Source organism: Catharus ustulatus, chromosome 3, assembly GCF_009819885.2.
Source record: "Catharus ustulatus isolate bCatUst1 chromosome 3, bCatUst1.pri.v2, whole genome shotgun sequence".
NCBI classification, from domain to species: Eukaryota; Metazoa; Chordata; class Aves; order Passeriformes; family Turdidae; genus Catharus; species Catharus ustulatus.
Window position 1 is genome coordinate 15,111,694 of NC_046223.1, and position 17,128 is coordinate 15,128,821.

Here is a 17,128-nt window from a genome sequence, read left to right on the forward strand (position 1 = left end):
ATCTTATCTTAGTCCAGCATCTGACATCCTTGGGAGTGGGTCATTTTTCAGTGACTTTAGCAGGCTTGAAGTTAGCAGTGCTTTAATTTTCAGCATGCTGTACCTTTCTTTCAGGAGAAGTTTTAGCTACTTTTGAAAGCTCTCTAAGGATTTTTCAAGATTAAATTATGAGATGCACAATTTAGCTAGGAACATAATATAAACGTCACTTAAAAATAACTAAGTTAGTGTAAGACTGGATAGCTGGAATATTGTATTAGTAAGAAAGCCAATAAGAAATAAAGACTTTAGCCTAGAAGCATGCTAGGAAGTTGCAGCCAAGCTCCTGTCCATTCTAACACTATTAAATGACTTAAGGCCAGCTATTTCAAATGTTTTCATCCCCATTTAAGGAATGAGGGGTTATTTTTAAAGGTTGCCAGAAATGCAACAACACTTCTGAGAATCAGGATACTGCTGTAGGTGCTCGAATAAAAACTTATCTTCAGGAGCTAATGTTTTGCATGAAATAATTACTTACAAATGATTACTATTTCTCTGACAAGAACACTGCCTTTTGAGGGACCTATACAGAGAAACTTTAGTGTTGTTTTTTCTTTTACTGGTTTTTGGCCTGTGTGCACATCTGTGCAGAGCTACTTTGAGAGATGCTCAGGTCCTAGTTTCTGTCTTTTCTGTCTTCAGCTTACTTGCTTCCCAGCTGAGTCAGCAAACTGGGGAATTCTAACAGCCCAAGTGACTTGGCTTAGGGAATTTTTAACTTTTGCCAGGTATCTGGTGAGTTTGTAAAGTCCATGGACTAGAACCACTGAATGATTTCACACAGGGCACCAACAGATGGTGACAACATTTGGTGTCTATCGACCTGCATAGTATTTGAGCTAATGTCCTAGTTCCTGCATCCTGTTACAAATCCCTTCGAATACCTAGCCCCTTCACTGTGTTTACTTTGGATTTGGAACAACTAACAAGCCATAAGAAGCACATCAGAGCGTGTGCAGATAATTTATTTTAATGGAACTGATTACAGCTGTGGTTAAATTGAAGTTTAGGCCTTGACAATTCCTGATGTTGGGAGTGTGGAGACTGGATAGTCCTATTGTCTTTGAGAGTACTTGACTTTACTGATTTCAATCTGACAGTGCTGTTGAGGAGCACATTTCGTGCAGGTGGCTCGGTGTGTAGCTGCAGTGTGAGCTGGGCTTTGAGCCCAAGTGGGTTTGGGGACCTGTGGCCCAGCCAGGGGACTGGACACTAAGGGACAGCAGGAGCCAACCACGTAGAGTTTGGCACTCTTGGACTGGGAAAAGCTCAGGATCCCTCCTTGGAGGCACCAGCTTGAGCTAATATTTCATTTTGTTATTCCATTATTCTATTGTTTAGCTACTGCACCATGACTAAACTATTTTAAGGCTCTGGTCTGAAGGTCTGGGACTCTGCTATGAGAAGCCCAGTGTGGAGCTGGTAAGGGGGCTTGGTGTGCTTGTGTGAGCATGGGGGTGCAGCTGGGAAGAGTCTCCAGTCCCAGCCCAGGTGGTGTGAGGGTGACTCCAGAGTAGCTCCTGCATGGTCAGACAGGGAAGTTTCCTTAACAATGACTTTACATTTTATCTGTTTGGAAGCACTTTTCAATCCATTGCCTTCTCATGTGTGTTTCTCAACCACACAGTTTCCACTTCTGTAGACAGCGTTCAAGAAAATTATCAACTACATGTTGACATGGTTGTAGGAGGGATAAAACCTTCCCTTATTTATAGGTGCCTGGCTTTTAATTTCCATCTGACTTTTTTGCAAGCTTTAAGAATCAGACATGTTGTATCCTTGTTACCTTTAATAGAGTTATAATGGATTAAAATGTTTCAGGTTGAGTGCAATATGACATTTAAAGCAGAGTTTAATTTCAGAAATATATCATTTTCTACCCATCTACATTGCATAAAGGTCCGAGGCCCTAATGGGGAATTACTTGCCTTACATTTCATATAGAAATATTTCACATTCATTTTAAACACCATTCATACTGGAAAAGTGATAGGTAATAGGCAACCCATACCATTTTTAAACTGAGAGAATCTAGAGAAGAATAATAATTTTCTTTTATCACTCTGTGCCAGATTTGTGTTAGACTGCATCCTTTCATAAAATAGGGATTTTTTTTGTGTAAGTGAACATATTTATGAGCTGAACAAACCACACCTTTTTTTTTTTTTTTCCTGTGGATGTTTCAAAGCTAATGAAAAATAATTTTAGAGAATCAGTGCCGTAATACTATAAGTCTGTTAAGGTTCAGTTAATCAATTCATGTTTTGGTAATAAGTCAGATGAACAAATACTGCTAGTTTCTATTCTCTTAGGAGTCCTTTCAGCTAGCTCTTGCTTAGCTAAGGTCCTTCTCAAAATTATATTCATTTTAAACCCAATTGGAAGCTCTTAGTTCAATGTCCCTACTCAAACTGAGTAGCACTTTACTCCAGATAAGTGATCTAATCTAAATCAATGGGACCATTCAAGGTGTAAGATGCTACTTGATTTAAAATATTAAAATCACTCTAGCAGGAAAATTCCTTAAATTCTTTGAAACTTTTATTATAACTGTGTCATTTATGATGGTAGGAATGATGCTGACTTGGAATATTGATGCTAAACTGTGTCAGGGCTTTTTATAATTTTAGTTGTTTGTCACTTACTGACCCTATTTATAAATAGAGCTTGATAGCAACTGGAGAATTTAAATAACAAAAATTTTGGAATGGGAATGGAGTATTTTTTCACCCACTTTATTATTGCATGGAAGGTAAAACATAAACTGTCCAAATACCAGTGCCATAGACTGGAAGAAAGGAGTAGAGAAAGGAGTGGTTTTGTCAGGTTTTTTTTCTGTGGACTGAGGAAAAAGCTTTGCTTCTGTGTTAGTATCCTGAATCTTCAACAAATGCCACTGGAAAGGGCAGGATGCTGAGCGTGACTTGGGATTGTGTTAGTTCTATTAACACTTAGACCTTTACCTGGAGACAGCTCTTAGGTGTAGCTGAATATAATAAACCACACACAACACTGGTTTATAGGTCTCTCTGAAAAATTGGATGCGGGGTGATGAAAAATCATGTAGGTTCTGATAAAGCAAGTCATGGTCACCTTAGTGCTTTGGGAAGAAGAGTTCTATAATGCAATGTAAAGTTGCGCTTGAATTAGTAGTAGTAGATGCTGCTTTGTTGGTTCATTTAAATTAATTGCTCCAGATGATTGAGTTGGTTGAGGTGTTAGAATAATGTGGCTTCAGCCTCTCTTACAGAAGCATGGAATTTTAGAGCTCAGCTGTAGCACAGTGATATATGGTTTCCATAAAAGGCTGACAGAAGTCCAATAGACATTTTCCATCTACTTAATTTTTCTCAACGTTTTCTCTTTACCTGGAAAGAAGATGATATAATTTATGATAATATTAATAACAAAACCCAGCAATGATCTTTGTCAATGTTGCTTTGGTCAGGGAGTTTTCTTACAGTTACTCTGGAAGAAGGGAAGATCAATGAATGAAATAATGGGATTACTAAGGAATTATTCTGTGCAGTTTGTGACCTTACAGGTGACAAATGTTAAGACTGTTTGTAACAGTCCTAGTTCAGGCATGCAGTCAGATGGGTACAAGGACTAACTAGAAATTTTTAGTAGCAACCAATTTCCAGGAAAACTTTGAACCTTTATCAAGGTTTGCCAAGCTTGGTCAAAGGAACACCATAAATATTCTCTTAGTCCCTATTATCCACAAATCTAAGAGAATCTGGATAGAAAATAAGACATCCTTTTCTACCCTTGTGGCTCAAGCTCTTTGTAGAGCTACAGGCAACAATCCCTTTGAAAATTTTCTCTTTCCCATGCAATGCACCTCCTCTGCTATTAAATAGCCTGATGTTGCTTTTGCAGGAGAGCAGTTGCAATCCATATTCAGGCTCCTGCCCAGATTTGTGAGAGAGAGTGTATCAGAATGTCTTCAGGAAGCATTCAGTTGAATCTGCTCTTTAGTTTGAAATACTTCTTCCAGCAGCTCTTTCCATCTCCTTCCCATGGTTAACCCTAATGGCCATACCCTCCTCACCTCAACCCTGTGGCATATATTCTCTCTTCTGTGTAAATAATTAATAACATATAAAGTCAAAGAAGAAGCAGTACGGAAGGGTTGTGTTTTAATCCACCAAGTAGATTATTTTGAAACCCCCTTCTTTCCTTCTCTTCCCCTGGCATATCATGTTGCTGGCTTGAAGCATCCCTTCCTTTACTTACCTTAGAAAACCTGTACAAATATATGTACAGAAATTTTGCGTGTTTTTCTGAACTTTAGCTTGTACGGACTGAAAATATATAGATGAAGATGTAAAAATTATTAATGGAAAAACTAATGATGGAGATTCATATGCTGCTCTGAACATAGTAAATATAAATAATGCCTTCATATAGATGTTTGGACAATTGTGTGTGTGTATGTATCTATGTTTTCATACTATAAATTCTTCATTCTTGGTAATTAATACCAGCCTGCACTAATCTCACTGGATTCAGCAGGTTTATCAATGCAAGTAATTACTTACTGATGGGAATAAGAGGGTTCACACTGTAGCCCAGAATAAAGCACTGATAAGATACAGAAAGAAGAAAATTACATTATTGGGTAATTTCTTGTTACTAGCAGTACTTACCCTTCATATTTTTAATAATAGTTAAACTTTGCTTTTCTGTTAATGAAAGTGCAGCTACTAGTTTTCATTACTGAACTTGACAGGCTTCAGTCTTCACTTTCTGTCACAGAGTGTGATGGAATCATAGCTTATGAGGGTCCAGAGCTCAATCAAACCATTGCATTCACTTCATAAGCACCTGAAACCTGATGTGAATGTTGAAAATAAACATTATGCTACTTACATTATATGGGATAAATGGAATTATGTACATTACCTTTCAGTGCAATATACCTTAAACTCAAAATTGGAATGAACATGAGGAAGGCAGAAAACTGTTGATTTGAGCAAACTATTAAGCTACATCAAATGTGACTTCAGAGCAATAAATATTGAAAAGCTTTGCAGTCATAAACAATAATAAATACAGTGAATGGGTTCTAAAGAAAATATTTATCTGCTTAATACTGTAGAGGTAAGCAGATGTCCTTGAGTTGCTGCCAGACTGTGCTGAAATGACTGCACTATTTCATAAAAATGAAAATTGCAAACAAGTAGGGCTTCAGAGACCCAGGCCATTAAAAAACATTTCTGTATCTTGACCACTGGCGTTTTGTTACAATGGGAACCATGCTTTCATGGGGAAGAATTTCAAAAGCTGTGTGGACATTTTTCCTAAACATTGTGTGGCTGCATGGAAGCATAAAGAATTAGGCAGTAAATTCTGTGGCTGAGAGATATAACTGGCATGTTGCAAAGTTGCCTGCTTACAAGTACTGTGCTGATGGCATTGCTATTCTTGACATTATAATTCCGCTGCTTTCAGTTCTCTGGAGATGATAAACCCCAAACAACACAGTGCCACAAGCTAAGGGAGATGGCTGGGGTTTCGTGACAATGTTCTGAAAGAGCAGCAGAGACATTATGAGGTTTGTCAGAGAGCATAAAAGCCTTTATGAAGCAAGTGAATTAAGCTTCCTCTATTGTTTCTTACCATATCCAAAACTGATAGTGAGGAGGGTTGTTTCCCACAACTGCTCAGTTTCTAGTTTTTAATAGTTAATGGGAGGTTGGGCTATAAGCTGAGATCAATCCCAGAGTAATAAATTTTACATTATTATATTTGTCTTTCTTGAAATATAAACACCAGAGGATCTATTCTCAAATGACTTCCGACCCATTTTTTCCATAATTAATACAGGAAATTCGAAGAACGTGACTCCCCGTACAGCTCAGACAGAGGCAGATCTGTGTTCATCAGCATGGATTAATTAGTCCTTTACCAGACACACTGTTACTTCGAAGAGCTACAAAATGGGCAGTTATAAAGGAGGGAAAGCTTTCTCATAAAAACCCATAAACCACATGTTATCGTGGATAAGAGATACTTTTTTAACTTTGATGTTTATTCTATGTAGTTTAAGATTTACAGCTAGATTTATCCAGCTTCACTGACATTGACCTTGCCTTCAATGCGGCAGCAGTATGGAATGAATTGCTCTTCCCTGGTTGATTTGAAGGGCAGTATTTAACAAAAAAATGCAGCCAAGATTCACTCTGAATAAGAACAGCAGAGCCTCCTCTCATTGTTCAGATCTGAAGACTTACTTCTGGGTCATTGTATTCAGTATGACTCCACCATGCTTGGCAGGCTTTTTCTTTGTCTTCCAAATTGGGTAAACACATCCAAGACAACCAAGAAAAGGAGAATTATGCACTGCCACTTAAATCTTATGGGCTATTCTAGCAGCTTTATCTGTGACATTGAGGTGTAAGGAGTTGTTTTTCCTTCTCATTTTTGTTACCTACAAGGCCCTCATTCATGACCCGACACAATGTTTTATGAAGTCAGCAGAAGGGCTGTCACTGTTTTTAATGAGCTTTGGATCAAGCCCTCAGTTTTTCATCAACACAGAAAAAATCCTTTCACTGCAGACACCGACAGACAGCGACATAAACTCCATGAAGGTCCCAGCTCATCAGTTGAAGATTTGAAGTCAACAGCAGCAGCAAAGAGGAGAGCTTGGTGGACCATCAGCAGGGATATTGCCTGTTTGATTTGTCTTTGTTTCAGGATGTATTGTAACTGAAGATTAAGGACACACAGCAGATTATTGTGCATTTCAGACCACTGCCTAGCAGGAAAGAAGGGTGGGAGAGCAGCAGGAGGAGGAGGGTTTTGTCACACACATTCCTAAACCAGACACCTTTTGCCCATGTCCATTACCAATCCCTGGCACAGCCCCAATCTTCACTACTCTTAAAAAACTCTTTAGACTTAAGTTAAAACCTGATTTCACTTAAAGTGTAAATGAAATCTTAAATATTGTCTTTGTTTTTGCTGAAGAAGTTGACAAACTATCCTGAAACACATGCTGGTTGGTATTTTGGCATCAAGAGAAAAGCACATTTGAAGCACAATGAAGCTATCCCACAAGTTTTTTAATATAAAATGAGATTTACAGTGATTTTAGTGGTATGCACTGTGCATAAATTATTACAGACTGATGGCACTGCCAAGACCCCCTAATTAACAGGCATGCAATTCCATAAAGGAAAAGTGATGTTAGAATAAATGAATGAGATCTTTTCAAAAAGACCAAGTGTCCTTTTTGCATTCCAACTGACACAAAGCAGGCTTGCTCAGCAGGAGAGTGAGATTTTGAGACATCTGGGAGTTGAATAAGTGGTATAAGTGTACAGTTCTTCTTGGCTTTGGCTTTAAAAGTCTGCATGTTCAAGGGATTTTAGGTTTCTTTATATGCTGATGGCATTTTTGGTCAACCTTCAAAGAAAGTAAGAGAGTTACAATTAGGTTGTTATCCACTGTCCTTACGTGGACATGGGAAGTATGGAGAGAGAGCATTGAGCGGAATGAACTGAATTACTTTTCATAGAGTCATGGAATGGTTTGGCTTGGAAGGGACATTATCTAGTTCCACCCTGCTGTCATGGCCAAGGATGTTATCCACTAGATCAGGCTGCTCAAGGCCCCACTCAACCTGGCCTTCCAGGGATGGGATCTCCACAACTTCTCTTAACAACCTGTTCCAGTGCCTACTACCCTCTGAGTAAAGAATTTCTTCCTGGTATCTAATCTAAATCTTTTCTCTTTCAGTCCTAGCATTACCTATTTGATGAAATTGATAAAATGTAATAAAAATAGATAAAATACAATAAAATTGAGAGTAGCCACACTTTGAGACAGCTTTGGACAGAAAGGAAAACTAGACATCTATATTTACAATGCATTAACCTATCTCCCTCAGCTTTGACCTATTCTCATGGAAAAGGAATAGACAGCTTGTAGTGTCTTTTCCAATGAAAGATCAAATGAATGCACAATTTTTCCTGCACTGTGCTGTTGCTGTTGTTAAGAAACAAGTTTTAAATAGAAAATGTCCGGATATACTGCTGCTTTAATTATGAGGAAATATACTGGTGATGAAGTTTAGCACCGGAGTGCTAAGTGCTTTTGGATTACAACACTTGTTTCAAACAGATTATAGATTTTGTAAGTGCACCCTGGATATAATGTGTAAAGATTTCCACTTTTAAAAGATGTACATTGAGCATTATGCAAATAAGCCGTTCCTGACTCAGATGGTAGACTAATCTCTTTGTCCTGACATGACAAGTAAAGTATGTTTCCACTTGTTATTCCCATCTGTCACAAGATGATAAACCTCAGACCTGTAAACGTCTTATCTGAATGTATTTGTTAACATCATGCTCTGCTGGCCACCATCGTGTATCATTTTCATTGTGTAAATAAGTAGCTGCATTTTTTTGTTAGCCATGAGGCAACTGGATTTACTTGATTTCTCCACATAGGCCCAGTTGAGGAAAGCATTTGGTTTAACTCATCCCTATTCTATATATCACAGAAATATGTTCAGCAAGCATAAGCTTAAGAGCTCTTCCAAACAGATATGCATTTCTCAATCAGAGCTATGGTATTTCAAGTCTTTTCATTTGCAATTAAGTTATATTCAGTGCTGATTGCACAATATAAAACCCACTAATATTTCCCTTGCTGCATAATTTTTAGAGATAAAGACCTCTTCACATTGAAATTCAGCCTATGAATCCATTTACTACACGAGAACCTGATTTTTGTAGGGCATGTGATTTCCACATGGGTTTGCACTGGTGCAAGTGGGCTGATTATTTCTTTTTTTCTTTTTTCTTTTTTTTTTTTTTCCTTTTTTTTTCTTTTTTTTTTAACAGCGGGGACAACGTATATCTTTAGCAAAGGTGGTGGACAAATCACTTACACGTGGCCTCCCAACGACCGGCCGAGCACCCGAGCGGACAGACTGGCCATAGGGTTTAGCACTGTGCAAAAAGAGGCTGTGCTCGTGCGAGTGGACAGTTCTACTGGCCTTGGAGATTATTTAGAGCTGCATATCGTAAGTATTAGCACCAGAGGCGTGAGATTTCTTCTTGTCTCGGTTGTTCCTGCTTATTTATTTTTGTCTGAATGCAATTATGGCAGTTAATGAACCTTTTGGGGTCAATAGTGAACTAAGTGATGCTGGTTTATTTCATATGATGTTGTACAGGGTCTCAGGCATACTCAGAAATGCCTTTCCATTGCTACAGTGCTACTTTTCGTGGCTTTTCAATTAAAAATCATACTGGGATGCCTGTACAGATAGAGCATTTTATTGCAGTGTAATTACATGGAGGAGAATTTAGCAGTGTCAGAGGAAGGTATGTTTATCCTGGGGGATTTAATCTGGAATCTGTTGGTGGAATTGCAGTGCATCACAGCTCATTTTGCTCATTGTTAATATCAGAACTCGTCCTCTCATTTCACCATTTTTTGTCATGGTAAATCTTAAGCAGAAAGAAAGACTTTCTGGCTAGGAAGTCTTAAAAAGTGATTTCAGCTGCCTTAAAACAAGGAACTAGCAATCAAAATTGAAAGCATGTGGAGTTTTATGGCATCATAAATAAATGATCAATTGAGAAAAATGTAACTAGAGCAGTATAAAATTTTGTTGTTTAGATTAGTCTGAACATTGTTAATGTGTTAGTTTGATTTTTATTTGAGAATGTCTCTACTTTCAGGAACAGTTGAGTTCCTTTTGAATGAAATTACTTATTGATCTATAACCAATTACACTTTTACCCTCAGAAAGCATTCAGCAGTGATCATTTTCAAAATTAGATGGGATTATGGTATTCAATCTTCCCAGACTCCTTTTTCTGCAAAGGCACTCTTACATTGTGGACTAATGTGATTTTTTAAAAAAATTATTTACTGCCTTGAGTAAATAAACAAAGAAAGAAAACCTTAAATGAAATTCAGAGGTTGTCCACACCTTTATCTGTCATTGAATCACACAGACAAAATAGTTGGCTGGTGGTGTAAAATCTCAGTTTAAAAACGTGAACAAAGCAACTTCTACCAGGTTCCGGAAAAACTGAGACCCTGCGTATTTCAAGCCTACAGATTGTGTTACTAGATAGAATTTAAATATTTGCTTTGCAAACACTAGGCACCTTATCATAATTTACCTCTTTATTTGTGATCTCAGAGCAAACCCACCTTCTGTGGTCGACAGAGTTACTTTCCTCTTATAGTTTTTTCTTGTTCATTAGCACACAAAGGAATGTTTTCCTTGTAATTTTACTACACCTGAAATCTATCAAAATGATAATATTTGTTTGCTCTTCCATCTAGCCATGATATTTCTATTTTAAAGCAAACATTATGTCCATTAATGATGAGTTTGAGATCAAAAATTATTGCCTGCTCATAAATGTTTGCTGCTTTCAATCTTTTTTTCTCAAGTAATTTTCTTGTACCCATGCTGCAGCAAAAGATGGTAAAATAAAAAAATAATTGAGAGTTTTCTATGGTCAGAAACACTACCAGCTTAATAGGGATGGTGGAAATGATAAAGTATACTTTAGTGGTTCTTTTGAAATTTCTGTGAAGCAGCAAAGCCTTTTATCATCCTGCTCTGTGAGGTGATATTGGCTTCCCCCTGCTGCCTTTTCAAGGGACTTGGGGAACCTCCCTGAAGGCTGCTCTGCTTCAGAGCAAAATGGTAACTGTGTGAAATTTCACTAGAATGAGGTTTGACCTTCTGAGAGCAGCTTCAGTGTAGTCTGTCCCTAGAGTGGAGGCACTGAGGGATTGACCTGAAATCCTAAGACATTTGGGCAAGGATTTTTATAAGGGTTGTCAGTGATAGATAAAGCTTGGAAAACTACTGGGCTATAATTTCCCAGAATCTAATTCAAATAAGGATAGTATTCAAAGGGAAGTTGAAAGGCAGTATTTTCAAAAGCACTTGTGACACCTAAGACCATATATCTCATTAAAGTCAGTTGAGCTGCAGATACTTCTGAGAATTTTACCTGAGATCCATTTTAGCTCAGAAAGATATTGTGAGATATCGCAGTTATAAAAATGAAGAGAACACAGAAACAGGGAGTTATATATGTGTTATATTTGAAAAATAGTTAATTAGATCTAAATATTTCCATTTTGGCAGCTACTGTGTTAATAAAAACAGCAGGAGGGGTGTGTCATTCCAAACTTCCTTCTTTCACCAATGTTGAGATGCCACTAGGAGCGTTTATCTACTAAACAACCAGAAACATGCTATGGATAGTGGAAGGAGATAAAACTAGAAGGAGGGAAGTGTTTAATTCTGCATGTTGTTTTGCAGGTACCCACTCACCTGTTAGTCCCATGAATATGCATGAGCAAAAAGTGCATGAGTACCTTGAGATGCATTGTGTATGGATAACTCACCTGCATGGGGTGGCAAAAAGAGTTGCACTGGAAGTACTGCTTTAAAAAATTTAGATTATAGCCCTCATTAGCATGTTGGGGAGGATGCTTCACAGCTTTGAGGTAGCTTGTCTTAACCTTCTTCATTCTAGAAATTGAAGAGGAAATTACAAGTTAGATTATGGTACTTCAGTGTGTGTAAACAGTTTACTTTGTTTACTTAAAGACAAAGTAAACCTAATAATGAAATCAAGCTTGTAACAAGTTCTGATTTTAAAAATTGCAGCTTGATCATCTGAAGCTTAGCTTTGGTGTTAGGTTAGGAACACATTTATTTAAAGTAATCATTTAACCTCTCCAAATGACCATTGTTATAAGAAACATTTTTAGAAATGTGTAGTCTGCATTGCTACCAGAAGCTTACCAGCTCCAGTGCAAATATTTTAAATTCCAGGATAGATTATTATAAAACTCCACCTGTACTGTAGCAGCATAAATATAAAGGACTGTTTGTGTGTATGATATATATGCAACACAGTACTTCAGGAAAGGGATTTTAAAATGTTTTGGTTGTTCAGAGCTGCAGCAATTAGCTTTTGTTTCAATCACTTGACTTCCTGTATGGAAGTGGTCTCCTGTTCTGTCTCTGCTGGGAGATCAAGTTCAAGAGGAAATAGATATCCTACCTAAAAGTCTACTGCCACTTCCTCTCCTGTTGATAGATAAATGAAGGACGGATAGCTCTGATAATTACTGCAAGCTTCTTTTTTTCCTTCTTTCCATGACATGGTCTGCATCCATCTCCATGTCACATGGGAAAAGGCAGCAGCTTTTCATGCAGTGTTCAATTAATCACCATGTGAACTTCTGTCCTTAACTTTTTGTCTGACTTCTAATGCCCTTAGGCATTCTGTCAGTGATTCCTGTTCCTACCTTCACTCTTCTTCTCTTCCCACCCTGTTATCCCACACCATTAGAAAGCAAATGTACAAATATGTGGATGTTATTGTCTTCCACAGGCACTGTGTTGTTGCCATCTCAAATTTTTAGCTTTCCTATGGTGAGGAACAAAGTGAAGTTAGACAAAGATATCACCTTAAAGGGCTAAGAAGTCCTGTTAAATTGCTCTTTCTGTCAACACTGGTAGCATAGGAAACTGTAATTCTCCTGACTTGCACAAGGGGTATTTGCATTGCTTGAGAAGAACCATCAACAGACTTCAGCCATTATAAAAAATATAATTTTAAAAATATGGTAAATTATACCATGTTTTCATCTTTCATTGTTAAAATGAAGGACTTTATAACAAAAGTAACATTTTTTTATGCCTACTGGAAAGAATCAGCAGTTTCTGTGTCTTTGTCTGTGTCATTTGTTTGAAAATCAAAGTATTTGTGGAGCACAAAGCAGCTGTTTTTATGGTGATAGCTGATTTTGAAGTTGAGAACAAGGAGTTTGTGTGGAGCATAAGGCCAGCAGAGGATTTAAAAGTAAAAAGCTTTGGCATTGCAGAGAAGACACCCAGCCTAGGGCACACGAGCTACTTAAGCAGAACTGGCCACTTCTCCTAACTCAGGCAGGGTGAGAATGTACTAATTAATCTCATTTACAGGTATGGACCTGCTGAATTATGTGAAGTGGTGATGATCATTCTGATAAGAAACATTCAGAGGTCTAAAATAAGGAATAAGGCAGATGTAGCAATGTTGTGAATGTTGTTCTAATCCTCACCAGAGGGAAAGTGGGGGGAAATACCCTGTGATTCCAGTGAGAGAACAGTGACAGTCTGTCTATACTTAGGATATAGAAAACATATAAAAACAAAAAGAAATAAAACTCAGGGTGGATTGTAGTAGATATTTTTTGTTTCACTCTATTTCATGTCACTAGGAAACATTATTTTAGGGGAAGCGCTAACCGATAAGAGGAATGATGTGATGATAAAGCATGGAAAACTGCTTCAAAAGATTTGCTAACACATTACCTGAAAAAGTATGGCATGGTTAAAACAGGTGGTATCAATATGTGCAAGGCACAACACAATTAACCTGAAATACAGTGAAGATGCAGCATTACTGACATGATGGATTAATCAATATTGTCCTTAGACTTCCAAGATGTGTTTGTGAGGCTTTCAGAGTTACAATTAATGACTGAGGTGAACAGTCTCAGGAGCAGGAGTAAGTCTAACAGAAAATAGAATTTTGGATCATGAGCAGACTCAGTTCATACTCTTTGTCCCAAATATTTACACGCTACATGTATTAAAATATATATTGTAGAAATGACATTTTTATTTGATTTTTTTAAAAAACTTTCAGCAAACTTAAAATGAGTACTATTTCCTACTCCCCTCCTTCTGTCTCTTAGTTATACATAGGCTACACTAGGTTTTTAATAGCTGACTCTGTTAGACTTTCTTGTACATATCCAAAAAATATGGATAGTTATAACTTATGCAAATATAATGTCCTCCCCTCAAGTGAACAGAAGGAGAAAAACTCAAGTGAGGATCAGAGTTCTGTGTTTGAGGGAAAGAACTGCAATATCTTTTGATAAATGCATGTGTTATTCTCTTTTGAATGCTTCACATGTCTTGGGCTTAATGTCTAATGGAAAGTCAATTGATTTTTATTTACTAGGTTGTATTTGGATCAATTCCTAGAGAGCTGGATGTACTTTCAGTGAGATTGATGATAAAAATACCTTTGATTTTAGTGGTTTGCATTGGAGCTAATTAATCTTCCCAGGAAGAGTTTAATAATATTTTTAAAATAATATTTCTAGAATATTACTTCTGCTAATAATCATCATTCAAATCTGGAATTCCTTATTATTATAAGCATACCTATGGAAAGCAAAGATTTGGGTGGCTTGTATATTCATGAAACAGTAATGAGTTTAAAATTTAATTATTCACATCCAGGAAAGGATTTTTAGAAAAAGGGCAGACCTAGTTTTTAGAAATCTGATATTTCAGAAGTGCTGAACAAGCACAACAGTAGCTAAAGTCAATGGAAAGCTGAATGTAGTCAGCACCTCTGAAAACCAGGTCATCATTATATCAGCTAAGTGGGCATCAGGGATCACTTTGGAGCCCTGGACAGACTTTAGACCATAATGTTTATCAGAGTTGTGATTTTTAATATTCTGCTACCTCGAAGCACAAGAAAAATTCATAAGGCTGATGTTATCTAATCTAGAATTCTGTTATTATTTGTTATTTCTTTATTATGGTTCTAGATGGGATATTTATTTGTGATTTCTTTTTTCATTTATATATGTGAATGTAAAAGGCTGTGGGAAGTTTAAGTATTATGGACAGTGATTGGTTTCTCTGGGGAACAAAAAACTCAGCAACCAGAATATATGTTAACCTTTAAACTGAAAAAAATTACTATGGAAGAAGGATTTCCACACTCGCTTATGGGTTTGAATAAAAAAAAGACAACAAGCAGTGCAATCAAAGGAGACTCATTTATGGGACTAGACAGGCAGGGTTGAATGCAATTCAATGCACACAAACATTAAGTTAATTAGAATGGGAGCAATGAATTAATCCAGGGAATTTGTGCTAAATGCAGCAATCGTTTACCTCACCGATCAGGTTAAAGATCTAACTTTGTAGGAAAGAAAATGAATGAATCACTGGATGGTCAAGTCATGCCTTGAAACCATGCAGTTAAGTTATTCTTTTGTATTAGCAGAGATGAAGGTTAAAAAAGCCCTGAAAAGGGCTTTTATTATTTAAGCTATTTGTTAATGCCTCATATTGAATACTCTGCACAATCTGTTATTGCACATTGAGCAACAGCAGTCTGTTCTTGCCATAAACAGGCCAAATTGCTGAGGGAAGGTTATGGAAATGTGCTAATTCTGGCACAGAATAGACTGATACCTTACTGTATGAAAAATACGAATGGAATTTGTACAGCTGATATAACTAAGCAGTTTGACTGCCATCATGGAGTACTGCTAGGAGAAATCCTGATGGTTTATGGAAGGTCCAGTGTACCAGTCTGGTAGGTCTGATTTCCCAACTGACTGCCTGGTTCCTCAGCCTAGAAATATGCTTGAGGGAGGCAGCTCCTTTCATTTTCTTCTTCTATCTTGGGATAAAATAGAAATTCTCACTTCCTGCTATCCAGCAAATAACTCCTTTATGCATCCTGCTCCTTTTTTGCTTTGGGGAGAATACAAGCTTCCTTCCCAAAAAAGCATGCTGTGTAATGGGGTCACCACCTGCCAACCTCTTGACCAGAGAAAATTGTACAGCCAGTAGGACCCAAGTTCCCATTTAAAATACTGTGTCAGTGGCACAATGTTCCAGCCCTCAACAATCATGAACCTCTTCAAGTGCTTCCTTCTGGAAGAGGTTGAAGGTGGGTAGATCTTTAAAACACTTCTGGTGGGCCCACATATATCAGAATCAGCTGAAAGCAATGTGGAAAGAGTTGCATGTGGCTGTGGCACTGTATGAAGTTGTGCAGATCAGGTCGTGGACTCTAAATTCTCTTCTGATCCTGCATATCTCGAAATTACACTGGAAATTGAATTCATCTGTTGGCAGAACTATTTAAAATCCAGAATTTCAGTATTGAATTTGATGGTAAGTGTTCCTGTTACTTTAGTGTTGCAAATTGTGCACAAATGGAACCTTAGATCTGGCATGAGAAGAGAACATAAACATGGAACTTAATTTTCTTGTTGAGCTTAAAAAAGCACCAAGATTAGGAATAGAAGGGGTTTGGCCTGGGTCATGTTATATTAATAACAAAACCTCTGCATTTTTAAGAATTCAAGTGGACCAATTTGGAAAAGCAAGCACAAGACTAAGCATATTTAATTAGCACATGGCCTCTTCATGAAGCTCCTCTAATTTTTTACATTGTCACTTTTAAAGCTCTGAAGTACTCTATGGATTACATCCAGTCATATTTTCAAGGATTATTTCTTTCTCTTCCCTTTCCGCAACTTGTTCTTCTGCCGTGTCCTCAAACACAAATCCCTCTGTTGTGTAAATTCAGCAGTCCCAGTGAAAACAGGTGGCAAACATCCAGGGGGTCTCAGGGACTACATACCTTTCCCATGAAATGAGGCAAAAAAGAACAGGGGAGTCACCTCGGTAGTGACTGTATGGTGTGCTCACATGGAAGAACTTCTTGATGAGAACCATTGATAAGTCCACTTAATTAAAAAATAAAAGCAGCAACAATGCAAATAAGCATGTGGCCAGAATTAGGAGGTATATCCTTTGATGTCAAGGCTTTTCACATATAAGTAACAAATTTCTAGATTCAGAAAGGAGGACACAGGAATTAGTTTATGAAGTACACATAAATACAGATCATCTTGCCTCCCACTGTTCCTAGTTAATGTTATCTCCTCTCATTGACGTTTTAGATCCATCACAATCTAATCACATACTTGTAATTCAAAATTCCTGGTGCTGGCTACTAGCCAACATCCTTGTATGTGAAGGTTGCAGATATTTTAATAACTTGGCACCAACTCTCCCAGAACATTGGCATGTATAAAAAGCACCAATGAAAAATTTAGCAGGCATTTTAGCAACTTTATTAAGATTAAAAGGATACTTAACTATTTGAAATAACAGGGCCATTGAGGTGTTCACTGTAACCTGGCTGATCATCCAAATGAAGAAGGAACTGAAATACAGGAAATTATTGTCATTATTTGG

The 17,128-nt window shown here is 37.4% G+C and overlaps 1 protein-coding gene across 28 annotated transcripts in view; it reads left to right on the plus strand.

Annotated features, from left to right (window-relative positions):
- Positions 1-17,128, plus strand: part of NRXN1 (neurexin 1) — a 682,314-nt gene that overhangs the window by 457,302 nt on the left and 207,884 nt on the right. For all 28 annotated transcript variants that reach the window (XM_033055067.2, XM_033055066.1, XM_033055068.1 and 25 more), the window contains one exon: positions 8,904-9,085. In XM_033055067.2, the coding sequence (XP_032910958.1) occupies positions 8,904-9,085 (182 nt within the window). The remainder of the gene's footprint in view (positions 1-8,903; positions 9,086-17,128) is intronic.